The sequence below is a fragment of the Rhinatrema bivittatum genome, chromosome 2 (genome assembly GCF_901001135.1).
Source record: "Rhinatrema bivittatum chromosome 2, aRhiBiv1.1, whole genome shotgun sequence".
NCBI classification, from domain to species: domain Eukaryota; kingdom Metazoa; phylum Chordata; class Amphibia; order Gymnophiona; family Rhinatrematidae; genus Rhinatrema; species Rhinatrema bivittatum.
In genome coordinates, this window is record NC_042616.1 from 129,046,652 (window position 1) to 129,074,615 (window position 27,964).

The 27,964-nt window shown below is 44.3% G+C and overlaps 1 protein-coding gene across 12 annotated transcripts in view; it reads right to left on the reverse strand.

Moving 5' to 3' along the window:
• The window catches only part of SVIL (supervillin), a 348,412-nt gene that overhangs the window by 37,848 nt on the left and 282,600 nt on the right, over nucleotides 1-27,964 (reverse strand). For all 12 annotated transcript variants that reach the window (XM_029588612.1, XM_029588613.1, XM_029588603.1 and 9 more), the window contains 6 exons: nucleotides 25,380-25,525; nucleotides 17,587-17,762; nucleotides 8,677-8,824; nucleotides 7,479-7,755; nucleotides 4,193-4,341; nucleotides 1,440-1,545 (listed from right to left, as the gene is read on the reverse strand). In XM_029588612.1, the coding sequence (XP_029444472.1) occupies nucleotides 1,440-1,545; nucleotides 4,193-4,341; nucleotides 7,479-7,755; nucleotides 8,677-8,824; nucleotides 17,587-17,762; nucleotides 25,380-25,525 (1,002 nt within the window). The remainder of the gene's footprint in view (nucleotides 1-1,439; nucleotides 1,546-4,192; nucleotides 4,342-7,478; nucleotides 7,756-8,676; nucleotides 8,825-17,586; nucleotides 17,763-25,379; nucleotides 25,526-27,964) is intronic.

A 27,964-nucleotide genomic window follows, 5' to 3' on the forward strand; every position in this document is an offset into this window, starting at 1 on the left:
GCCTATGGGGGAGCAGGTCAGAGAGGCTCTGTGGGTCTCGTCCTTCCATTCAGCCAGGGACAGCAGTGATTTGCCACAGCAGAAGTTGTTTGGTGATTGAGAAGATTCTTCTCTGCCTTTTTCTGTTTGGGAGAAAGATTTGTCCGCCCTTCCTGTCTAGAGGGGGAGAGAGAATTCCCCTTTGCAGTGCTGAGGGTCAGGGCTTTCCATCTTAAGGAACCACTTGTAAGAGAGCTGGGAATACCATGAAGCCATCTGGAGATTCCCACTGGAGTCTCCACCCCAGAAGCAGAGAAGCCTAAGTGATTTTGCGTCTGGGCTTCAAAAAGCCGGAAGGAAAAGTTATCCCTAGTGCCAGCCACCCTGAGGGACAGTCACTCAGAGGAGGACTGAAACTGTGGTTACATCCTGGATGCAACGAGTTGGTGCCAGATGATATGTGATTGTGTGCATTTTATTACGTGTGCAGGATGTAATCCATAATGTACACTATTAGAATTACAGAATATAAATATGTATAATAAATAAATAAACCTTGAAGACCGGTGCAACCCCCTCATTCGAGTGTCCAGTGAGTCACTGGTACAGGAGCAGAAAGCACCGGGGAAACGGCGAGTACACGCCTGCGCCTTGGGCCCTGGAGGTTCATCCTCCCCCCTCACCATTGGAGAATCCATCCCTATGGCTGGCAGAGAAGGGGAGACATAGGGGTAGATTTTTAAAGTTATGCACGGGCGTAAATATGTTCGCGCAACCTGGCACAAACAAATCTACGCCCGATTATATAACATGCGCGGTGCTGCGCGCATGTTATAAAATCCAGGGTCAGTGCACGCAGGGGGGGGGGGGGTGCACAATTGTGCAACCTGCGAGTGCCGAGCAGCCTGCCTCCGTCCCCTCCGAGGCCGCTCCGAAATCGGAGCGGCCTCGGCGGGAACTTTTTTCCGCGCCCCCCCCCCCCCCCACCTTCCCTTCCCTTATCTAACCCACCCCCCAGCCCTAACTAAATACCCCCCTACCTTTTTGCAGAAAGTTACACCTGCCCGAGGCAGGCATAACATGCTTGCGCCGGAGGGCTACCGGCGCGCCATTCCCCGGCCCAGGGGCTGGTTTGGAGGCCTCGGTCATGCCCCTGGACCGCCCCCGGGCCGGCACCACGCCCACAGCCCCACCCCCGGAACGCCCCCGAATGCCGTGCCGCCCCCGACACGTCCCCCAAGCAAAGCCCCGGCGGCCTATGCAACATTGGCGCGCAAGTCCCCTGCACACGTAAATCCGGCTGGATTTACGCGCACAGGGCTTTTAAAATCTGCCCCATAGTGTGAGGACTTGGCCCCGGGACCACTACACGTTTCAGTCAGAACCCCAAGGTAGGGACTACATTTAAAAGCAGCTGCTCAAGAGAAAGGTGCAAAACTAATGACGCATAACACAATTACTTTGTGTGTTTTCCTCCTCTTCTTCCCTTCGCCCTGAATGCACTATCATTCCTCCTTGGAAACACTGAAGAAAACATGGCGGCTCTTTCCCCTGAAGCACTTGTACCTGAAAATTCAAAGCATCACCACATCAAAATTCTTCTCGTAATTTGTTCATGTTCCCAAAAAGTCTCGTGAAAGAAACTAACACAAGAGGTGGCAAGGGACAAGCAGCTTGCGCTTACTGAAGCCGGCAATATAAACGCATGCAACAATACAACTAGTGCGGTAAATTATTCATTTATATTGTACAGTACATTCAAGGATGTATAAAAGGTAATTATGCATGGTAGGCAATGATCACGTTAATTTTATTTTGTGAGTAAACCTGTAACTGGGAAGGAGGGTAGTGGGCGAGGAACAGAAGAGAGAGAGAGAGAGAGAGAGAGAGAGAGAGAGAGAGAGAGAAGTAGGGAAGCGGGGAGCTAGGGAAAAGGCCCATGCGAAGGGAAATGCGAGATGGAGAAAAACCAAAGGAGATTAAAATCTTGGGTAAAGAGAAACCTCTCTTATGGTCCCAAATCAAGGCCTTCAACTACTCGTATCTCTGCAGCGGAATCTTGAGCATCTTTTGTTCACTCAGAAAAACAAAATGGTTCCCAATTCCACCTCTCTACCCCCTCAGAGCTCCCCTTCTCCTGGTGCCACTCCAAAACTTACTCTGCTGCAGAGAAAGCCAAGAGCAAGTCTTTTTTTTTTTCTATTTTTGATCTGGTAGTTTCCTCCTTTATTCCTCCAGCTTAATCAGATTCAGAGCTGGGAACTGGCAGCCTGAGCCTTCATATATCCAACCTCCCCAGGGTATTTTAATTATTATTATTATTTTTTTTGTAACAGCCCTTCCTCGTAGGCTGGTCCGCTCAGCCACAATCCTTGGCCAGGACACTGCAGTCACGCTTCCACTGAAACCTGCAGTTATAGACCCCCAGTCTCTGGCTATTGGGTGCCACTATTTGGACACCAGCCAAGGATTCCTTCCTTGCCTCCACAGCATCCCTAGCTCCCCTCCAGCCCAGGGAGCAGAGTACTAGTCTGGGAATTCAACCCAGGTCCCCTCTCTGCACCGTGTTGCTGTGAAGACATCAGGCTGGGCACATGAGCCACTATTACAGTGCTGGCAGGAGGGACCAGTGTGGCAGAAGCTGCTGTCGTGCTGCTAGCAGAAGGGCATGGAGGAGAGATGTACATGGCAGGAGTTGTGTAGCTATGGGGCACTGGAGGAACTGGTGAAAAACTTTTCATGAAAGGATAAGGAAAAATAAGGAGGCACTTCATAACTCTTCAAGATGACTATGAAATTGCTCTAAGTACACTTTCTGTTAAAGCATCATATACATTAATTTGCATGACATTTTTTTTATATTCTGCCTTTGACTGGTCTGTCACTTCAAAGCAGTTTACATTCATGTACTGTAGTTATTTCCCTGTCCCCAGAAGGCTTATCATCTACTGGAGTCAGTTTAGGCCCTTACCATGTGATAAATGCACTAATGATGTGATAACATACGGTATTTCATATACCATATGGTTATCTTCCCCCAGCACGGGGTATGACAATGAGCTGACTCACATGAAAATGTATGCAAGTCAGCTCATTACAAGGCAAAATGATGTAAACCAAACATGGCTTCCCTCAAAATTCACAAACCACGTTATTTGATTTAAAATTAGTAACATAACACAGTAACATAGTAATGACAGCAGAGAAACCAAATGGTCCATCTAGTCTGCCCAGCAATTCGCTCATGGTAACTCTTGAGTTGCAACTAGGTTTTCTTCAGAGTATCATGATGATTAAGCATCACAGGTTATTAAATCCCGTGGTATTTCCTTCTGGGAAAAATACCACGGGTATTTCCTTCTGGGAAAAATACCACGGCTTAGTAAACAGACCTTTAAGTTTGAACCTGTACCTGTCACAACGAGCAGCAACAGATTTTAACCCTGGCTTGCAGCCTGCTGCTCTGACCAGCAGGCTGCTCCTCCACCGCTAAACAGAACTCAGCCTAATGTTTAAGGACCAAAAGAAACAAATATTTTTTACCTGGCTACCCAAAATTGAAGCTCTAGTCAATTTCTTTTATTGCATTTTTGAAAATTACTTTTCTACGTTTTTAGGAAGTACTGGCATTAGACATATTCAGTGCTAAAAGAAGTGAATTTTTAAGCCATTTCTATGCAATAAATGGGGTTTTATGTGCATAAATGGCTTTAATAAAATTGCCTAGTGGTTGAATGCATTTAAGTATGTGCATAATCTGATTTTGCACAGAGGTGCACAAAAGAGGGTGGAAGGAGGGCATAGTTGGGATTAGCACGTAACATATGCACCTGTATTCACATGCGCAAGTTCTGCATTGTAAAGAGCAGGTGAACCTTTTGTGTGGGTGAGTTTAAGTGCGTACTTTCACATAAGTTTTAAAAGTGAAATTACATGCACGTGTAGCTGCCACAAAAGTTACCCGCGATGTTTAAAAAACAAAAATTAAAAAAAAAGGTTACCCTGAGTATGTACACACTACGGATATAATGAATCCAAGTGGATACCGGAGGTACAGGGAAATAAAGCAGTTTTCCCCAATGTTAGAATGTGTGTTTGCAGCAGAAGCAGGACAAACTCAGGTCTTCAGGTTTCCATATCCATTACTCTAATTACTGGGCCCCGCCAACAGCCCAACCAGCGCTGGGGGTGATACTGAAGTGCAGGTTCTTACCTGGGCTCCTCTCTCTTCATCTAACTCTACTGTCATTAGGGCCGACGTCCCTTTCTCGCTCACAGTCGAGTGCCGCCCTTGCCAGAAAAAGTATGCGCATTTCTCTTTTCCGGCAACTCTTACTTGCTCTGCCTTTTGCCTGTGTCCAACTGCAAAGACAACATGCACGGCAGTGAAGAAGAAAACACTGGAAAAAAAAAAACAAACCCTGCGACAAATGGAATATTCCTAATCTAGGGCCTGGGTTAAGCGACACCGTACTCTACATGCTGCATTTTTGAAGAGAACATATTGAGTCAGAGCTCATTGCTCATATGGGGGGGGGATGGCATTCACTGTTACTTTGAATATATATCCCTCTTCCTTAAAATAAAAAACTTTCAAACTTTCTACCTAAGCAAAAACCGTGCTGTTGACTGGTGAATGTTTCCATTTGAAAATGAAAACGCTCCCTTCAGGAGCTATGAAGGGAAGGGGGAAGCACAGGAAGAATAGGAAATCCTTCAAGTACATCAGCTGGGGAATCAGCAGGAAAAAGACTACAATAGAGTTATACATTTAGCACATTAAACACAAAAGTTTGTGGAGTTTGTTTGCTACCATTTTCTTTGGCCAAGAAAACCTCAGGAAGTTGCCTATTACTATTGGAAAAGAGCAGAAGTTAGGCCATTGTGTAAACCTGCCTGGCAACAGGCACCAAAGGTCAGGCAAGATGCTCCTGTGTCCAAGGCTCCAGCCAAAGGGAGAGTTGCATCCTTACAGAGACACTGACAGACAGACAGCACAGCAGGAGCCTGACAACAGTTAGCAGAGAGCATGAAGCAGTTTGCCTACCCACCCAGGTGAAATGCAGAACCAGAGCTGGGATATTTGTGGTCAGAAGGGGGGCCTATACTGGTTTCGGGGGGTGGGAGTGTATGTCAGTGCTCTTTTCTGGTGCATGGTAAGAGACAAATTACAAGTGTTCTGAGCATGACGGGGGTAGGGGTGAATGGAGGGGTATGGAGCCTATAGCAAGAATACTGTATATAAGAGAGAGATATAACAGCTGAAGGAGTTTGGAGAGCAGTCTGACACTGCACTCTAACTGTTCTCTTTCCTTCCACCAATGCCTTGCAAACCAAAGGCAAATTTTCCTTACAACAAAGATTTCATTATTGGCCATATATGATTCTCCTGTGTATTGGTACTGGGGGACTAAACTCACAGCATCTGTAGGCAAAATCCTGCAGTTTATTTCACTAAAATTTATATTTAAAAAAAAAAAAAAAGTGCTGCATAGTTTTCCAAGCTATGGTAACCAAACAAGATTTAAATGCACTTTAGTTGCTTGGTCTTAACTAACAGACAGCGACAGAAGTTAAAATTTAGGGATGAGAAGAGTGAAAATCATCATCTTTGCCAGTTTAGTTTCATTTTAGCCCTATTTCAAAATAGCTCACTCTAAAAACAAAGTAGTGGGCACTAAAATGAAACAAAACTGATCTTAATGAAAATACACACCCCTATTAAAGTTAACGCAACAGGAGAAGCAAGCTAACAGAAGAATATTCGTAAGAAAACAGCAAAGATATTTCACCGTTTAGAAAGCCAGTCTTGATTTGGACTACCTAAGGGTAAATGGCTAGTTTGCTTATGCAAAGCCCACTATGCTTCATCATTAGACAGCGTGGAAATTTCCAGCAATGGGAGTGGTCCATGGAAGTGGAGTTGTTTGAGAGTGAGGGTCTCGGCCCATCCCCTCTAGCAGGGACCATATGCAGTAGGTGACTTCATGAGTCACTGGGAGAAACAGTGGACAAGCAGCAAGAGGTTGTGGCTCTCCAGGCTCCAGGAGAAGAGAGGAGAGGGCTAATGGCTCTCTCTCACAGTTTGTTGGAGTGAATTGCAGGAGGGACCCTGAGAGCGGTGTGTTGGTGGTCTGCTTTTCTGGAGTCAAAGGGATGGGAGCTGATTGGCCTTCAGATTGTTTTCACCAGCCAGGTATTTGGATCAAATTTTTCCAAGTAAGAGGACTTTCTAAATTCTAAACAGGTGAGGGAGGAGAAAGCATCTTTTTGAGAATAAGGGGAGGTCACAGTTTCCTGCCATTTTACTCAAGCAGCATGAGAAACTGACTTTTGTATGTGTGGATTGTTGAAACTCTATCTGTTTCTTGAAATATTGTGCTACAGGAATTTTTTTTTTTTTTTTTTTTTTTTATCTTCGGTAAACTTATATTTGGTTTTGGAGTACCACTTTTGGTGTGTGGACAGAGACTGAGGGGCGGATTTTAAAAGCCCTGCTCGCGTAAATCCGCCCGGATTTACGCGAGCAAGGCCTTGCGCGCCGGCGCACCTATTTTGCATAGGCCGCCGGCGCGCGCAGAGCCCCGGGACGCGCGTAGGTCCCGGGGTTTTTTGAAGGGGGCGTGTCGGGGCGTGACCGGATGACGCGGCGTTTCGGGGGCGGGACCAGGGGCGTGGTGCCGGCCCGGGGGCGTGGTCGAGGCCTCCGAACCAGCCCCCGGGTCGGAGGACGGCGCGCCAGCAGTCCGCTGGCACGTGTAGATTTACGTCTGCTTCTCGCAGGCGTAAATCTAGGGACAAAGGTGAGGGGAGGGCGAAAGAAAGTTCCCTCCGAAGCCGCTCCGATTTCGAAGCGGCCTCGGAGGGAACGGAGGCAGGCTGTGCGGCTCGGCGCGCGCAGGCTGCCCAAAATCGGCAGCCTTGCGTGCGCCGATCCAGGATTTTAGAGGATACGCGCGGCTATGCGCGTATCTTATAAAATCCAGCGTACTTTTGTTTGCGCCTGCTGCGCAAACAAAAGTACGCGATCGCGCTTTTTAAAAAAATCTACCCCTGGGGGTCTAGGTGCAATGCTCTCCTCCATTGAAGAATCCTGATTCCAGAGTTGCAACAAGCTTATCTACTTTGCAGCTTCTGAAGGTGGCCCCTTGCCTTCCTCAGGGAGTGCCCTGAGGAAGGGGGCTACACTTATAAAGTGCTTACTATTTAAAACTTAGATTATAATTTTTATCATTGTCTGTGGAAGGGACCTAGCCTTGAAAGCTTGCATCTCTAAAACTGTGTGTTAGCCTAAGGCATGGAAGCATCTGTACTAACCACTTTAATAGACTTCTTAACCACTTGTGTTTACAACTTTTCATAATTGTGCTTTTGCGGTGTTGACAGAGTACAGCATGCCATTTAACTCTGGATTGTATTGCTAACACTGAACACTTGGTTAAAGACTCTCGCTATTAAAAAAAACCCCCAAAAAAACCCAAACTGGTTTGTTCACTAACCTGTAGTGCTCACCATATACTTCCATTTCATCACATACGTGTCACCCTCATGAAACTGTCCAATACTCTGTTTAGGAAGTCTACTATAATCAAACTCTAGTATGTGCCAAACGTCCACAGAAGCGGTGACAATTTCAAACTGTCTCGAATCATCTCCTTCAACAAGTCCATAACCACGAGCAACATTCAACCCATCCAGGACAGTACCAACAGCAGTCTGGGGAACTGGTACCATTAGCATGACATCATATGGTTTAAAGTCACTTCTCTGCTCTTCCTGTAGCAAAAGCATGTGACAGTTATTTATACATGTATTTTGCACAAATAATGCATTTCCTTCAATCTAATTTTTCTTTAGTTACAGTAACATTAAAAAATGTAAAACATCGGTTGTAGATCACTAAATGTTTTTATTCTCACTATGGAAGGTCATTTAGTGTACAGCACAATCACTAATTAATGGATAAAATAAACACTAACATGGACTTGTCCCTAAGGCAAGCAGCTATGGTGAACAGCTTTTACTCAGATGAGGCATAATAAATGCTTAACCGTATGTTATCCATCCATGTTATACTCCATGCATGTAAAAAGTGATGCATCAGTCTTCCATTCATCTCAGGACAGACAGTACTAACGCTAGCTTCCTTACACTGTCTTACCGCAGGCTCCCAGATTCTCTTTGGGAGGGAGAATCCTTGTTTTTCAGCCAAAGGTATTACTATTTTTCCTCATCTCCCTCCTACAATGTCTCTTCCTCCATTACATTTCCATCTCTCTCAAGAGATTTCAAATATCAGCCTCTAATCTCCTACCAGCACTCCACAAGCCTACTTTTGAGGGACCCCCTTTCAAAAGGATGAGAAGATAGAGCAGCTTCAGTTTTCAGTGGAGCGCCTTGCCACTGCCGGCTAGCTTGCTGTGAGGCAAGGCCAATGTAGTGTGGCCACCTGTACATGGCGAATCAGACCCAAGATGAATTAATTTTACATAAATTGCAGACCTTGTCTGTACCTAGATCATCTAGTTCTTATGGCCCGATGATAAATTGTAGCTGGTAATCAAAAGCAAGGTAAGTTTATTCTTGCGCCATTTCAGATCAACTTTTTATTCTGCCTGGTATATTCTCCCTCTTGATTCATCAATGTGATCCGAGCACTCAAAGAATGAAAAGCCAGCCAAAACCTGACGCATGTACCATCTGAGGCGGCTCATCTTCGGTCACTGTTTTTTCAGCAGGTCTCTTCATTTCAGTCCAGTCGAGAAACTTTTCTTTGAACAATATAGTCTCATTGTGCTCCGTGAGTCTGCCAAAGATAGCCCAGTCAGGACGACCTTGCCCTTTCCTGTGCAGTTTCAACAGAAGTAGAATAAAAGTTTAAGATAACTGTTCTGTATTTACAATATTACAAATTGAATCAGACTTTCACTCAAGGAAAAAAAAACAAAAAACTTTATTCAGAAAATAAAAATACAATTTCCTTGGAGCAGATTCTCAAGTGCTCACTATACCAGGAGAATAATAAGTAGTCTATCCTTTGGCTCTAATCTGTTTTCCATGCTTACTCTGGCCCCGATGTAATAAGGTGGGCTCGGCGATGGGTACATATTAAGGCATACAACTTTACTTCTGATTTAATAAGAAGTTTAGCACAGAAAGAACACATGCACAACCCTGAGTAAAACTGTGAGCACAAATAAATGTGCCTCCATGCAAATCCTATGTTAATCCCTTGCGCAGAGTTGTGTAGACAAAATCACATTTTCTTAAACCTGGATATTTTACTCCTAGACATTGGTGGAGTAAAATTGGGGTGTGTGTGTGTGGAGGGGGGGGGGGGGGTGTTAGTCTATGAGGCTGAATGTGGAGATCCTGGTGAGGGTTTTTCACATATAAAACACAATTTGTACTCAAAGCATATTCTCTGAGCACAAAACACAATTTATGTGTTTGCTGTGCATAAATCATATTTTATATGCACAAAACACATAGAGGGTAATTTCCAAAGAACTTCATGAGGCCCCATATATGCATGTTATGATCGCACGGAGAACAACTACAGTAGTTTATAACCTGTGCATACCTATTACGTGCAGATTATAAAACACGCATGTGCCTACCCACCAACAGAAGCGCCTATATTTGGTTGTATGTGAGTTGCTTACCTGTAACAGGTGTTCTCCCAGGACAGCAGGATGTTAGTCCTCACATATGGGTGACATCATCAGATGGAGCCCTGTCACGGAACACTTTTGTCAAAGTTTCTAGAACTTTGACTGGCACACTGAGCATGCCCAGCATAGCACTAACCCTGCAGCCACCAGGGGTCCCCCTTCAGTCTCTTTTGTAGCAAAAGTATGAGCGAAAAATAAAATAATAAAATGTAAGCAAACCCAATTCCGCTGGGTGGCGGGCGGATTTCGTGAGAACTAACATCCTGCTGTCCTGGGAGAACACCTGTTACAGGTAAGCAACTCTGCTTTCTCCCACAACAAGCAGGATGGTAGTCCTCACATATGGGTGAATAGCAAGCTACAGGCTGAGTCATACGTATGAGGCCAAGCAGCACTGAACATGTGCAACAGGCACAACAATTGGGGTGCCGTTGGCAAGGATGAGGCAGCCTGAAATTCACAGTGGGTCGAGGTAGGACGAGTTGGGTTCCTACACTGGAAACAGTACAGACTGGCCAAAGACGGAATCCTGTCGTCCAGCCTTGTCCAGGCAGTAGTGAGCTGCGAAGGTGTGGAGAAAGCTCCATGTCGCAGCCCTGCACATGTCAGCAATCGGTACTAAACGGTAGTGTGCTACTGATGTTGCCATTGCTCTGACTGAATGTACCTTCACTCGTCCCTGTAGTGGAAGGCCTGCTTGCTGGTAACAGAATGAGATGCAGTCTGCCAACCAGTTTGACAGTGTTTGCTTGCCTACCGCATTTCCAAGTTTGTTCTTATCAAAAGAGACAAAGAGTTGGGTGGACTTCCTGTGGGCTGTAGTGCGGTCTAAGTAAAATGCAAGAGGACGCTTACAGTCCAAGGTGTGGAGAGCTCGTTCACCTGGGTGAGCGTGAGGTCTTGGAAAGAAAGTGGGCAAGACTATGGCCTGATTTAAATGGAAATCAGTTACCACCTTAGGAAGGAATTTAGGGCGAGTGCGGAGAACCACCCGGTCATGGAGGAACCTTATGTAGGGTGAATAGGTCACAAGGGCCAGTAACTCACTCACTCTGCGAGCAGTCGTGATGACTACTAGGAAAATAACTTTCCATGTAGTTCGCAGGAGTGTAAGGGCTCAAAAAGAGTGTACATTAGCCATGCAAGTACCACATTGAGATCCCATGCCATGACCGGTGGCTGTAGAGGAGGTTTAAGCTGTACTAAGCCTCTCAGGAAGCGACTCACCAGGGGTTGAGCTGTTATCGGGGCATCCCCTATTCCTTGATGGTAAACAGAGATGGCACTAAGGTGCACTGGATAGATGATATCTGGAGACCAGATTCAGAGAGGTGCCAGAGATAATCTAACACACTCGATGTGGGGCAAGAAAAGGGATTGAAGCTCTTTTGTGTGCACCACAAGGTAAATCTCTTCCATTTAGAGTGGTAGGATTTCCACGTGGAGGGCTTCCGTGAAGCTACTAGGACTTGAGATACATCACTTGAAAGGTTGAGTGGTTGTAGTATCAGCCTTTCAACATCCAGGCCATCAGAGAGAGGGCCTGGAGGTTCGGGTGGCATAACTTGCCGTGATTCCGTGTTATGAGGTTGGGTGACATGCCCAGGCGAATGGGGTCCTGGGCAGAAAGTTCACGAAGTTTGGGAAACCAAATTTGGCACGGCCAGTACGGGGCTATGAGAATCATTAAGCCCCGGTCCTGTTGTAGCTTCATGAGAGTCTTGCTTATTAGCGGAATCAGAGGATACGCATAAAGCAGGCCTTTGTTCCAGGTAAGGCATCTCTGGCTGGTGTATGCTGGTCCCTGTGCAGGGAGAAGAAGCTTTCCACTTTGTGGTTCTGACTGGACGCAAAGAGGTCGATGGTCAGATGACCCCACCGGTGGAAGATTCTGCTCGCAACCGAGGGATCCAGAGACCATTCGTGGGGCTGGAAACGTCGGCTGAGGCGGTCCGCCAGTGCATTCTGGGTGCCTGCTAGATAAGTGGCTTGCAGAAGAATGGAATGCGACAGGGCCCTGGTCCAAATCTGCGCCGCCTCCTGACAAAGCAGATAAGAGCCTATGCCCCCCTGTTTGTTCAGGTATCACATTGCAACTTGGTTGTCTGTTTGAATCAGGACAACTTTGTTGGAGAGGCAATCCTGAAATGTATAAAGGGCGTACTGCATCGCTAGAAGCTCCAGAAAGTTATTTTGATGGGTCGCTTTGGCTGTTGTCCAAGTCCCTTGAGTTTGAAGGCCTTGGACGTGGGCTCCCCAACCTAGGTTGGAGGCATCCATAGTTAAGGTCCCCTAAGGAGCCGGTTGCTGGAAAGGAAGACCCACTTGTAAGTTAGCTTTGTTTGTCCACCAGGCAAGGGACAGACTAAGCTGACTGGTTATGTGTACCAGGGACGACAGCGGCTGAGTAGCTTGTTGTCACTGGGATTTCAGAGTCCATTGGGTCACTCTCATGGCAACCTGAGTAGCTGGCCAGCTGAGGCTCTTTTTTGACGGTGGATAAAGTTGGCAAGGTTGGACAGCATAATCACACGGTCGTTGAGTAAGAATGCTCTGGATTAATGTCATGTCTAGGTCTGCTCTAATAAAGGAGAGAAGATGAGATGGTGTCAACTGGGATTTTGGGTAATTTATTAGAAATCCCAATGAGTTTAGAAGCCTTAAGGTGAAACCGAGAGAGTCGAGGGCTCCATGTTTTGACTGGCTTTTTATGAGTCTGTTGTCCAGGTATGGAAAAACGTGTACACCTCTGCTGTGTAACTGTGCAGCCACGACGGCCAGGCTCTTCGTAAACACTTGAGGCGCCGAGGCTAGGCCGAATGGTAGTACCTTGTATTGATAGTGACTGCCGCCCACCACAAATCGCAGATATTTGCAATGAGGCGGGTATATCGCAATATGGGCTTATGCATCTTGCAGATCCAGAGAACAGAGCCAATCTCCTTGTCAAAGTAGAGGAAGCATGGTGCCCAGGGATACCATCCTGAACCGTTCCTTGTGAAGAAATGTATTCAAGGCACGGAGGTTCAGAATAGGCCGGAGGCCACCGGTCTTTTTTGGAATTAAGAAATATCTGGAGTAGAACTCTCTGCTGATTCGGTGGAACCGGTTCCATGGCTCTGACCAACAGAAGACTTGAGAGCTCTGACTCGAGTTTCCCTTTGTGGTCGCCCCAGCTCCAGGATGGAATGGGTGGGAAGGCCGAGGGTATTTTTGAAAAATTTAGATGGTAACCGTGGTTACGATGGACAATACTCACTGGTCTGTGGTGATTGGATGCCAATTTGTTGCAAAGTGGCACAGGCAGCTCCCCACTGGAATATGGCTTCTGGTCTCTGGAAAAGAGTCAAAATCCAGACGCAGGGCTAGCTTGTGGAGCTGGCTGTGGTCTAGATGTTCTAGTTTGACACACGTGCCCCCTCAGGTGCCCGAGCTGGTAGTGCATGGGACTCAGGAGGGTAATATCTGCATGGTCTGTAGAATTGTTTCTTGGGTTCTCTATGCATGGCCCTGTGGGCTACAGAAGGAACATCTGGGGAGACAGTTGACAACTGGCGCAGGGTCTCATGATGGTCCTTTAACTGGGCCACTGCGTCCTGGATCTTATCCCCGAACAGGTTGTCTCCCATACAGGGTAGATCTGCCAGTTTGTCCTGCACTTCCGGCGTAGGTCTGAGGTCTTACGCCAGACCCAGCATCTAGCACTGATGCCCACTGTAAAGTCTCTGGATGCCATTTCAAAAGAATTGTAGGCAGCTCTCACTTCATGTTTACCTGCTTCCATTCCTTTTTGTAGGATGGAGGACAAGGCTTCTTATTGTTGCTGTGGTAATGTCTCCGCAATCTCCTGGACTTGTTTCCAGAGATTTATTTTATTTATTTATTTTATTTAAGGTTTTTATATACCGGCAATCATGAGCACATATCTTGCTGGTTTACATGAAACGGGAGTGCATTAAATACATCAACTAGAACTGTGGTGATTGAAGGAGCAGTTACAAATAACAAGGGTAGCAGAACTTGGATAAGAAGGAAGAGATAGGAAAGAATAAACGGTTGAACGGTATACAAATAAATTAAATGCTATGTAAAAATGGCATGATTAATGGCTGAATATTTGAAGTCCTTGGTTTGTATCTATGACGTGATATTAGATTGTGTCTGGGAAAGCTTGTTTGAATAACCAAGTCTTAAGTCCTTTCCTGAAAGTTAAGAGGCAAGGTTCCAGTCTGAGATCTGTGGGAATGGAATTCCACAGAGAAGGGCCAGCAGTGGAGGTGGCACGATCTCTTAGAGTGATGTGTTTGGTCATTTTCGCAGGGGGAACTTCTATTATATTGGGTCATGTTTAGTTGATATGCTGCAATTCACGATATCAACATGGACCCTTGGAAAATTCTTCATCCCAACGCATCCAATGCTTTCTGTTCCTTACTGGGAGGAGCAGAGGAATGTGGACACGATCGTTTAGCCTTTTACTGAGCTGATTCCACAACTACAGAGTGGTGGGGCAGCTGATCCTTTTGAAAACTGGGGCTTGTTGAACCAGGTAGATAGCATCTATCTTTTTATTGACTGGGGGTACCGCACCTGGATGTTCCCACAGGCAGTGCATGAGGTCCAAAAGAACTTCATGTACCGGTACTGCCATTATTTCTTTTGGAGCATCTACAAATTGTAAGACCTCCAACATTTTATGGTGAGCATCTTCCTCCGTGACCAGTGTAAAAGGTACAGTCTCAGACATCTCTTTGACAAAACTGGCAAAGGAGAGGTCTTCTGGAGGAGATCTTCGCCTTTCCTCTGGCGGTAAAGTCTCTGAGAGCAAGTCCTCGGATGTCCGTGATGAATAATCTGAGGATGCCTCGTCCCACGGATTATAGGGACTTTCTCCTTCTCTCTGTCGAGCTCCGATGGAGGAAGCATGCCAAAACAGAGGGCGGGAAGGCATCGATGGATGCGGCCCTGGCGTCAATGGATGCGGCCCTGGCATTGATGGAATTGGCACCAGCATCGAGGGCATCGGGGTAGATGAGGTGCACTTGGGTACCAGTAGCCCCGGTATAGGCTCCGGCATAGACTGTTCCCGTGGAGGGACGTGGCCAGAAATCGATCCTTCCTTTTCTGAGGAACCCGGTACTGGAATCGGGACCTGCGGATGTGATGGATGACTCAATGCCAGCATGTCCAGTGGCAGTGGAGTCGATAAGGCACGGATGAGCATATCAAGGTGCTCGAGGAGCAGTGCCATTATCGAGGAAGCCAGTTCCGGGGCCGGTATGGGGGCCAGCGCCGGCTGGAAGCCTCATAAGGCTTTCAGCACTGCCTCTTGGATCATGCAGTCCAATTCCTCCCAGGAAGCCGGCATGGGTGGCACAGCGATCGGGGTAGGAGGCAGGCTAGGCAACATCGGAGCCTCCACGGGGGCATGTGGAGGCTCAGTGCCCAGCACCGGTGGGGAAGGCCTAGGGGTCCTGGGTCCAGAGAAGTATGGGGGCTCCTCTCCCCGGGCCCTCTTCACAGGCGGCTCGATGGAAGTCTATGCCACTGCGGTGTCGGTGCCAGTGTCAATGTTTCCCTCGGTGCTCGGTCCGGTCTTTCCCCAGCACAGAGGACGATGACGCCGAGGTCCTCAATGGAGTCTGTGACGGACGGTCACCCTGTCCACGGTGCTGCTGGCGAATAGTCTTCGAGGTCGATGGACCTTCCACGGTCGGTGGCGCTTTAACTGGCATCGATGGAGCAGTATGTTTTGAAGCAAACAACTGCTCCATTTTGTCCAGGCGAGCGCGAAGGCCTTTGGGGGTCATTTGTGCACAACTAGGGCAGCGACGAACACAGACTTCATGTGGGTCCGTTTTGGACATGGTTCTCAGACACTCGGGGCATTTCCTAAACCCAGTCGCCATGTTAAAATTTGGCGGGCACACGGTCGGTGGCCATCGGGCACCGAAGCAGTAAGCCGCTGGGAACCAACTGCAAGTACTGGAAAAGACACTTTACCGAGCATCGGAGGGAATGGAGTGCGACGGGGGACCCCGATGAGCGATTTTTTAAGAAGATAAACTTCAAATAGTTTCATGAGGAAAGTTGGGAGAAATTTCTCTCATAGCTCCTAAACCACGAGGCAACTGCTACGTGGAAAAAAAGACTGAAGGGGGACCTCCGGTGGCTGCAGGGTTAGTGGCATGCTCAGTGTGCCAGTCAAAGTTCTAGAAACTTTGACAAAAGTGTTCCGTGACAGGGCTCTGTCTGATGATGTCACCCATATGTGAGGACTACCATCCTGCTTGTCGTGGGAGAATACCTGCAATGCTGTGAAAGCATGTACTTTTCCTACCTATTTTATAATTATACACACAAATATTTTATGCGCAAAAAAAATAACTTGCTCAGGTAAAACCCTGATTAATATGTAGAAGTCGGCCAATTTAAAAATCACCAATTTGCCGATACTTAACCCAGTTCACTCGGTCCTTCTCCAGATCATCACAACCTGCCTAGTTCTTCACCCTGATCACCCAGACCCTTCCACCCAATAGCAGACAGCAAGTCTGATATCAAGTGCACTAGTTAGTTAGCAGGTGAAAAATTTACAAGAATAATTTGCCAAATGTACTCATGTTAATCTCTTATAAAACAGCAACTTATGCGCATAACTCTTGACCCTGTTCTGAAACACCCCTAGTCCACCTCTTATTTCCACATGAGCTCGTGAAATCTAAAGTGCATATGCATACTTTTGTTGTATCTAAAATAGTACCAGCAGAAGCATATGCACAAGCTACTTATGCTCAAGTATGATAATTTTACAGCATAACTGCATTGAAAATTAACTCAAATTTGTGCATTTAACATGCATTCTGCACAGAAAACGTGATTCATATATTATGTTTTATGCATGCTAAGCATGTCTGTATGCACATTTTCAAGTTAGCGTGCTTTCTAACTTTTCATTTAGTTTTTTAAACTCCACATGCATTAGCATACCATTTGCTTACTGCATCAGGAATTAACTCATTTGTTAGCATTTGAGTAAAGAAAATGTGTACTGATGTTCAGCACAGATTCTTTTTTTTTCCACTTGTGTCTTATTACATCGGGGCCTCTATATGCAAACTAAACATTCAGAGCACATTCCAGGTTAAAGATCACTAAACAAGTCCAATTAGAGTGGTTCCAAAATAATCAGACAATGGCCAACACTTAGAGCTATTTTATCTTGTAATATAAAACCACACTGCATGCCCTCTACTCAAACCCCCTGCCTCACCTCCTGTTTAACCTCATAGGTACTAGGACAGAGAGTCGATATTGAGCCACAGGTAGTTCGGGTAAGTTATCTAGAATCTCAACAGCATGGTTGTGTCGTTGAAAATACCCAGATAAATCAAAGTTATCTGGATATCTTTAGGACTGCCTTGCAGCATCACCAGACTTAGATACTGTAACTTAGCCCTATAACTCTGAATACCAAAATCATCCCCAGGTAAAGTTATTGGGCTACATTTGGCCTGCCCTGAAAAGCCCCTGATTTATCTGGGTAAGTTTTATCTAGCTAAAAGCTTATCCCGAAAGTTTGGAGCTGTCCACTGCAGTGGTAAATTAAAAAAAAACAAACAACTCTCTTCATCTACATCCCAAACCTATCTACACCGAGTTTCCTCAGCCCTTAACAGGCAAATGCAAATCACAGCAGCTCTTCCAGCTTTTCATAACACAGCCCCATAGTTAGTATTTCCCTGGATAAAGTAAGGCAAAGCTTCTCCCAGCTACTTTTATTTCAAATGACAGACACAAGCAATGGGTGACCACACAGATCCTGGCTTTCTGTGCAAACCGCCCCCCCCCCCCAAAAAAAAACAAAACAAAACCAAACAAACAGGTAACAGCAATGGCCATCAGGAGCTACCCAAAGGAACATGTTCCATACCTTGGTATAAGAGGATTGCACTCCCCGGGATCCAGAGGATTTATGTCACAATTGGCATAGTCAAACGTTCCATTCCACAGATGCTTTGCCAGCTGAAAGGCCACCTTTCTTTGTGCCAATGTGACCTCTTTCCCATGCCACACGTATACTTCACTACCAAAATCAAACACCAAAACCTGCCACCAAAAAACAAAACAAAAAAAAAAACGTATAAGCAGAGTGCATGCTCTCTTTCCAGCAGCAGTTTCAGCTGAATCTTTGGTTCTCGTGGTGAAAGAAAAAAATGTTGACTCACTCCCCTCCCGCTCTCCCCATGCCAGGAAAATGCAAACAAGTTTCAAGCACCTTTGTCAGCAAAAAAGCCTTCATGGTCCAAACATACAGTACAGACAAACATAGCATGGGGACACCAGAGCCTATCTGACCCTCAGCTTCCCATTCCCCCCCTCATTTGTGAATAAAAACATAAGACACATTTTTTATTTTTGTCATTAGCGGAAGTAAACGCTACAGTTTTCTTTAAGAAGCACAACAATTACATGATTCATTTATAATTAATATGAGCTTATCTTTCTAACTCAGCCTCACCAGCAATGCAACCAACCATCCAGCTATATAAGCACGAAAGGAAGTAGGGGCTAGAGCTGAGTAACTACCACCCACACTGTCCTTGCCATCACCATTCCTAGGCTCAACTGCAGGCCTAACCTCATCCAGACCCCTGGCCTACCCGAGGGATCAAGACCTAATCAAAGAATGCAATAGTTAGCTCATGCACTCCCTGTACCGGGGCCTGAGCACCGCCTTGTTTAAGCAGCACCCCCTTTTTGTTTGCTGGTGAGGGAGAGACCAGGGAAGTTTTGCTTGGGCCCAACTTCCCCAACCTTGCTTAGCACTGCCCATAATGTATTCAAAAGCTGCCTGCAATGCCATAATAAATATATCAAGGCCTTTGTCAGATAGCCTGGTACCGTCTTCTCTATGGAGATCTGTAGTCGGTATCTATATATTCTCATGCCTCACTACCTAACCCACCGTTACCTTCCTGAACTCACTCGGTTTCTTTCAGATTCTTTCTGCTTATCTCCGTGCCTCTCACACATCTAACATCTCTCCATACCAATTCAGGAATAATATGGGATCCAATCAAAATCACGTGAAACCAAGATGTCTTTACAATGCTAGTTCCCATTTTATCTTGATAATCCTATCAATGTAATTAATGTATACTAAATCGTTGTCTTCCATATGCAGCAAAAGGACAGTTGAACTCAGTTTATCCTTTGTTTTGTAAAGCAGCATGGATATGACCTTGTCCAATGCGTTCTTCTCTTACACATCCAAATAAACCTCTGCCTTATGTGCTATTCCTAGTTTCTCTCTGTACTGTCCTGATCTTCTGTTCCGTGACCAAAATATGAATGAGTTACCCACAATCCATACTATAACCTGAATTAATGACCACCTTTTCATTGTGAAACAATATAACAGGAGGTGAACAGGGAAGATGCTAGCAACACTATATAATTTTTCTACATTGACGTTCCTTACATAGTTCTTACATCTCCTAGATTTCCAACATCCTTCATTTGCTTTCTGTCCACGTCTAGCTTGGCTGCCAATGATGCTGCTGCGATCCTAAACAAAAGTGATCTAAACCTTTTTGTGTTATCCTCAGTCACCTTCAAGGCTCTTGCTAACATCCTTGAAAACTGATTATGTTACAGCTCCTGACATAGTGGCTAAAAATATGTAACTCTTGGGCTAGCGTCCCTTTTCAGGACCCCAAAGCTGTTAAAGTCTTCTGCTCTTCATACAATTCTGAAATTCCAAAATTCCCTGTCAGGGGGAGAGGAAGGATAAAAGAGAAATTACTTCCTAGGACCCGAGTGCTTTTCAATAGTCAAATCTAGTATTAAAGACTCTTGTATACAGCGTTAATAATCACAAGTGGAAGTGATGATTTCCAACTTAACTTTTACTAATTAATGACAGAATGTTGATGGAAATATTAAATTACAAGTTCTTTGTATTTAACCAGCCATTTCACAGCTTCAGATCTCTAATCAATTTGTGACTTTTAGCTTCCAGTTCTCTTATCTGAAATCTATTCCAATCGATTTAATAGAATCAATTGATTATTTTATTCCTAATCCTGGCCAATTAATGGGGCAGTTTTGGAGTTTCCTCCCAGAATTTGATATCAACTCCCAATTTAAGTATACTTAAATCCCATTTTGTTATACCCTAGTCCAGTAATTCAGTCATTAATCTTACTTCTCTTGTTTTATACTCCACATCTACATCATCAGGATGTTGAAAAGAGGTCTGGTTGGGTGCCACAGATCTTCCTCACTATCTCCTTCTCTTTCCCCAGGAATGAGCCCAAATTCATTCCTTCATCAGAACTTCCAAGAGTCCACCCAAGTTCTCTAGCTGAGACATGCCGTTTCTCTAGATCCTAAGGATTCTCGGGCATGTTTAACAGGAAAATTAAGACCTTAAATAGGAAAACCAAAAAGAGAGAAAGGAAGAGTGGAACAACTTCCTCCTCCAAAAACAGGTTTCCAAAAGGGCAACTTAAGGTTAGATAAGAGCACCCTTTCCAAATTTTTTACACCAATGCCTCAACTTTAGAGACCCAAGGATCCTTCTCTAATTAAACTAAGAAAAAACTGGGTAAAGCATAGAGACATGCTGACCCTTCAAGGGATAACTAAAAAGTCCACACCCTAAAATGGTGGCAGGGGTTTATGAACTTTGGGAGCTCACTATCTCAATCTCTCACATGGGCGGAGCTATAACTCATAATACTATGAATACTTTCCCCCCTGTGACAAATAGAACAATCCTCTTTAGAGGAGATCTTTTAGGCTCTCTACAAATATTTTTGCATACTGTTGCCTGACCTGCAAATAGGCTTCTGCTGTTCTGACTGGGCATAAGATATGACAGCACACCCTTGCCAAAAGCACTTCTTCACCCAGGCCTTTCTGGTCAAGTTTTGATCCTTTGCTATTTTCTATCCTTATGTCCTCAAATCTTACCTTGAACCGATTTTAAAAGCCATTTCCCTCAGTAAAACAATGCAGAAATGGGCTTTTTGAAAACTATACGCTGGTAAAAAGATGCACGTAGGGCTTCTTTGCATGTACTTTTACTAGCAGCAGGAGGAAGCATTCCTAAGAGCATGGTTGATAAGGGGTTTGGAATGACACACATACTGTTGCATTTTCAAAAAGTATGCATGTAGTTTTTCCTCAGAAAACCACCCACACAAGTTAGTAAGTGTAAATGTGCATGGAGAGTTTTCCTGGGATAATTTTCCAAGTGAAAGCACATGTGTTTTAACATGACCTTCATAAGAACATAAGACTTGCCATACTGGGTCAGACCAAAGGTCCATAAAGTCCAGTATCCTGTTTCCAACAGTGGGCAAGCCAGGTCACAAGTACCTGGCAGGATCCCAGGAGGTAGTTAGATTCCAAGCTGCTTATCCCAATAATTAGCAGTGGATTTTTGCAACTCCACCTTAATAATGGTTTATGGACTTTTCCTCCAGGAATTTGTTTAAACCTTTTTTAAATGCAGCTACATTAATAGCTTTCACCACATCCTCTGGCAATGAATTCCAAAGTTTGTGTGTTGAGTAAAAAAAAAAAGTTTCTTGTTAGTTTTAAATGTATCACCTAAAGTAGTAACTTCATTGTATGCCTCTAGTCTTTCTACTCTTTGAAAGAGTAAACAATTGATTAACGTTTACTCGTTCAACTCCGCTTATTATTTTATAGACCTCTGTCATATCGCCCCTCAGCTGTCTCTTCTCCAAGCTGAAGAGAGCTAACCTCGTTAGTCTTTCCTTTATCATTTTGGTCACACTTCTCTATACCTTTTCTAATTCTACTATATCTTTTTTGAAATGTGGTCACTATAATTGCACACAATACTTAAGATGAGTTTGCACTGTGGAGTGATACAGAGGCATTATGCTATTCTCAGTTTTATTCTCCAATCCTTTCCTAATAATTCTTAGTATTCTATTTGCTTTCTTGGCTTCTACTGCACACTGAGCCAAAAATTTCAATGTATTTTCAACGATGATGCCTAGATCCTTTTTCTGGAACCTTGCATTGTACAGCCATAATTTGGGTTACTCTTCCCTAAATGTATCAGTTTGCACTTATCCACATTAAATTTAATTTGCCATTTGCATACCCAGGCTCCCAGTTTTGCAAGGTCCTCTTGCAGTTTCTTTCAATCCTCTTGTGATTTAACAACTTTGAATAATTTTGTGTCATTGGCAAATCTGATCACCTCACTTGTTGTTCCCATTTCCAGATCATTTATAATCTATAAAGTAGTGGTCCCAGAACAGATCCCTAGGGCACTCACCTTTCTCACTGAAAAAATTTACCATTTAGACCCGCTCTCTGTTTTCTTATAACGAGTTCCCAATCCATAATAGGACACTGTCCCTTTTCCCATGATTTTTTTAAATCTCCTAAGAAATTTCTCATGAGGGACTTTGTCAGATGCTTTCTAGAAATCCAAGTACACTATCAACTGGTTCACCTTTATCCACATTTTTATTTATGCCTTCAAAAAAATGCAGCAGATCTGCGAGGCAAGATTTCCCTTGGCTAAATCCATGTTGGCTTTGTCCCATTTATATGTTCAGCAATTTTGTTCTTTATGATAGTTTTTACCATTTTGCATGGCTCAGACATCAGACTCACTGGTCTGTAGTTTCCTGGGGCACCACTTGATAGCTTTTTAAATACTGGCATTACATTGGCAATCCTCCAGTCTTTAGGAACTATAGACTATTTTAATGATAGTTTACAAATTATTAATAGCAAGTCTGCAATTCCTTTTCAGATCATTCAGCACTCTGGGATGTATACCATCTGGTCTAGGTGATTTGCTACTCTTTAGTTTGTCAATTTGCCCTATTACATCTTCCAGGTACATTAACATATGTTTCAGTTCTGCTGAATCATCACCTTTGAATATCATTTCTGGCATGGGTATCTCTCTTACATCTTACTCAGTGAATACTGAAGCAAACATTTTATTTAGTCTCCTGATATGGCTTTGCCATCCCTAAGTGACCCTTTTACCCCTTGATCATTTAATGGTCCAACTGACTCTCTTGCAGGCTTTCTACTTCAAATATACCTGAAAGTTTTTACTTCCAGAATGGAACTAGCTTTTTGTAGATTACCCTGTCCTACAGTGTTCTACTAAACCAGCTCTTTCTTAGCAAAGGAGAGATTTTTAAATTGATAAATGGCTCAACTCTGAGGGGTCTCCCAGTTCTCACCAGTATCAGTTCCTTCTCAATTTTCTAACTGCCTTGGATTCTTCCTTTGCTGACTTTCCATTTCTGGTGGTTGAGGACCTGTTTGGGCCTTCAAATGGATGGACAACCCCCTTTTAAAAACCATTACTTAACCAATCTTTTTCCTTATTTAATGGTGTCACCAAAGTGTCTTATTAAAGAAATCAGAGTCCCTACAGATAATGAATGATGAAGTCAGAAGGAGTGTAGTAGTTTTCATACATTTCCCAGTCAGAGATATCTTACAGGGAGGGTCTTATAAGCTCATCCTATTTAGATTGTGTTCATTCTTCTTGTCCATATCCTGTCCTAGGAGTATGTTTAGGCTCAAGGAAGGAACAGTCAGTCATCTAGGATTTGTGAGTCTCTTGAGGTCTTAAAGGATAATGATATTGGGAAAACCAAAGTGGTATAGAGTGGTAAAAAGGGGAGTTAGTCACATTCTCCTAGAGTTTCACTGAGGAGTTACTTTAACAGTCTAAGAAAGTAGATTTTTCTGCTGAGAGTCAGAAAGTGGTCTGTCCGTCAAGGAGAATGTCTACAGAACTGCTGTCCAAAAGAGATTCAACAGGAGCTTGTCTGTGTTTCTTCAGAAATAGTGTTTCTGCTTGAAAGAATAGATCTGCATCCAGTAATTCAGGTATCAATAGAGAGGAAACGCAGGGAGGATCCTCTCTGAAGAATGCCTTGTGCTAGGCAGTGGTTGGTAAAGAACCTCTAGTGTGCACAGATTTTGGAATGTGTATTTGCCTTTTGATTTTCTGTGTGGATTGCACCAGGTGCAAGTGTACCATTTGTCAGGTTATCCATTTGCATCCAACACCTCAGTGAAAGGATTTCTTTGTGGACTCCAGATGATTATGTGCAGTGTGCTATTCCAACTGTAAAGCATTGGAAAAGCTTCCATGAGACTAAGAATTCTGAAAGAATTTTACTTCCAACCACTTCTGACAGGAAAAACCCAGGCAGAATGGGTCACAATCTGTTCAGAAGGGATTGTGACCCCTGTTGAGCCCTTGCATCTGCCAGAGGGTAGAAAAGGGATTGTACTTTTCTGTGAAACCAATCAACCAATCTGTCAAATACATATAGGTGTGGGCACACATTTCTACCATTAAACTTTAAACTGCAGTAGATCCTTCATTGGCGTTATCTCTGCATCTTTTGAAGCACCTTGCTTGAGGGTGATTTCCCCGCAGGTGTGTTTAAACTTTCAAGAATCCTGCCACTTACTGTGGCAAAAAGCCATCACGGTTGTGCGGCCCCTGAACCTGGAAGCAATCCAGTGGGGTGTCTTCTGCCTTACCTGGACTCTCACCATTTGCCTTCCTGGTGTAGATAGACCGGTCTGGCATGGAGGAGCAGCGATTACAGTTTGAACAAGCAGGAGAGAATATAGCATGCTGCCAGAACCCACAAGCAACCATACTGTCTCTGCTGTGCTCCAATACCTCATTGCTTACCTCTCTGCTGCTGGAAGATGGAGCTGGCAGCTGATTTTGCTACAAATGTCTCAATCCCACAAAGCTGTATGAGAATATCACCATAGTTTGTCACATTCTGCTGCTGCTATTTGCCCGTCTTACTTTTGTTCATTCTCTGAGTCTGCTTGTGCCTCTCTGCAAGGAAATTGTTCTCTCTTGACTCTCAGGCTTCTCACCATTCTGTCTAACCACTCTCTTGTTCCTGTTCATGCAGTGCCCTATTGCCCTGCCTGTACCCTCTGCTGAGCTGCTGGACCTGACAGAGAACTTCTGCCTTCAGCTTTCAATGTACTCATTAGCTAATCAGTTTACATTTCTCTTAGCTGTTTGACTTTCACATGTTTTGCCCCACCAGCTTCAGCAGTGGCCGCATTATGCAGTCACTGCCCAGGTTTGCTTCATCTGAAAAAAAACCAAACCAAACAAACAACAAAAAAAACAAACAAAAAACCCCTTGCACTCATGCATACACATTTACAGTTAAGGCTAAGAAAGCAGGACAGAGATGTGTCTGGCACGGTAGGTAAGGAGTTCTCTGCTACCGACACCATGACGTGAGGGACTAGAATGGATCCCATAAACCTATTTGCCATCCAAGCAGATTGCGAGAGTAGCTGAACATTCCTACCTCCATTCTGAAAAGCAAGAATGCCTCTATAGGTTGAACAATACAACAGAGAAATCACATTTTAACAAAAAAATGTGAAAGGCTTTTTTTTTTTTTTTTAATTATTCTTAATTTGTCATTTCATAAAGGCTTATGCTAACTTGATACTCTCCTCTTGGGAATTCTCTCTAGCTGAACTTTAGTTTTAGCCCATATTGGCAATGGCATCAAATTACACAGCATGAAGATTATTGAGTGGAAACAATCTGTTTGCGAGGTACTTTATAATTCAATCATAGGTCATGTCAAGGAGAAAAATCCTCTCTCATAAGTCTTTCAAACTCCAGAAACAGCTACTCACCTCTTTGGAATGGAGGAGAGAACAGCGAGGTATTTTTCCCCAAAAGTCATCAACGGGCACAAGTTTGTCATCCACTAAACGGTATATGCAGTTTGTTTCAATTATTGCACTTTCATACCTTTCATCTTCTTCAGGGTTTCCAGCATCTTATTTGCGTTTTAAAAAAATGAAAAAAAAATGAAAAATGGCACCAGCCTCATCCACATGGTTAGAATCCTCAACAGAAAGCAATAACACTACAGCCAACAGACACTCTCCTTGTTGTTTCTGAGGTTTTAAGTCCCAATTCAAAGATTTCAAGACATAACTGAATAGATTCAGAGAAGACTCTTAGCTCTGAATATTAAGAGACTTCCTAGCAACCCAGGATGCCCTGAAAGGGTTTAATACAGCTACCAGTACGTTTGTAGTCTCAGGGTCAAGAATTTGTGAAAGAGGGTTATTTATTTATTTATTTATTTAACATTTTTATATACCGGGCTTCATGCAGGATTGCATATCAGCTCGGTTTACATTGTAACTGAAAAAAGACATGCATAAAGAACGCAAGTTACATAGAACAGGGACTAAAAAACTTGGAACGAATACATGGGTAAAATTAACTTAACATAGTATAAAAAATTATATGAAAAGGGTTATGTGAACTCTTGTCTACTAGATGGACACCAACAAGGCAAAATGGTTTCTTCATCTCTCTGCCTATGACAGAACTCCCTTGGAGATAAGGCCTACAGACAATAGAGCTTCTAGTATCACTGACTGCCCAGGAGATTCTTCCATAACAGTGTCTGCAGATCTACTGCTTGTAGAACTAAAGACTCTCTTTCTATGAACATCAAGCTGAACAACAGTAACGATGTTGTGGAATGTGCAAGTTATAGACCAGTGTCTAATATACCATTTTTGCAAAACTGGTGGAAAAAGCGATTACTCTGCAACTTACTTCATTTTTGGACGAGACAGGGAGTTTGGATCCCAATCCAGCAGGATTTAGAAAGCATCATTAATCTCATTATTAGAAAGATTTGCGACAGGAACCATGCCTTCCTACTTTTAGGAAAAGACTTAAAACGTGGCTATTCATGAAAGCTTTTCCTGAACTAAACTGAACTTATTACATTATCAACCAGTCGCCCAGACTTTGCCTTAATCATGGTAATTAACATCCCTACCTCATAAGGGCAATTCATCAATGCTATAAGCACATTGACTGGCATATATATTCTTTTAATTTAAACCCCTGCATTCTTTTCTCAGATCCAAGTTATTTTATTCCCTTGTTTTATTGTAACTGCATTCCTTAGCCTTCTCTTGATCTATGTTTTTTACTACTACTATTATTATTATTATTTATTACTAAATGTTATTTTTTGATTTTGTTCCTATCCACTTGTTAATTGTGAACCGACATGATGCGATATTTATCGCGAATGCCGGTATAGAAAAACTTAAAATAAATAAATAAATAAATCATAGTATAGAGACAGCTTTAGTCTTGTTATGTGATAAACAAACATACAGTATACCATTATTTACATAAGGGTCAAGAGGTATTGCTGATTATGCTGGATTTATCTTCAGCATTTGATCTGCTGGATCATAATATTTTGCTGAAGAGATGTGCTGGTTACATAAGAACATAAGAAAATGCCATACTGGGTCAGACCAAGGGTCCATCAAGCCCAGCATCCTGTTTCCAACAGTGGCCAATCCAGGCCATAAGAACCTGGCAAGTACCCAAAAACTAAGTCTATTCCATGTAACCATTGCTAATGGCAGTGGCTATTCTCTAAGTGAACATAATAGCAGGTAATTGGTTTTGTGTTGGTTAACTTCTTTTTCTACAGGGTAAGTATTTTAAAAGGTCCTTATAGATGGAATTTACTCCACTTCAGTGTTAATGAAAAGTGGGGTCCACCGGGGACCACCATTATCTCTTTCTCTTATTTAATATCTTCTTACAAACATTAGGGGGTAGATTTACAAAAAATGCGTGTTCGCGTACTTTTGTTGGCGCACCAGTCGCAAACAAAAGTACGCAAGGCTGCCGATTTTGTGCAGCCGGCGCGCGCCGAGCCGTGCAGCCTGCCTCCGTTCCCTCCAAGGCCGCTCCGAAATCGGAGCGGCCACGGAGGGAACTCGCTTTCGCCCTCCCCTCACCTTCCCCTCCCTTCCTCTATCTAACCCACCCCCCCGGCCCTATCTAAACCCCCCCACCTTTCTCCGGGGATTTACGCCTCCCGGAGGGGAGAAGTAAATCCCCGCGCGCCAGCGGGCTGCTAGCGCGCCGAGACGCGACCCGGGGGTGGTTCTGGAGGGCGCGGCCATGCCCCTGGACCGCCCCGGGCCGAAACCACGCCCCTGGGCCCGCCCCCAAAACGCCACGCCGATTGGCCCCACCCCCGACATGCCCCCGACACGCCCCCCTCGAAAAACCCCGGGACTTACGCGAGTCCCGGGGCTCTGCGCGCGCTGGCAGGCCTATGGAAAATAGGCGCGCCGGCGCGCAAGGCCCTGCTCGCGTAAATCCGGGCGGATTTACGCGAGCAGTGCTCTTAAAATCCGCCCCTAGGAATGTTATTTCA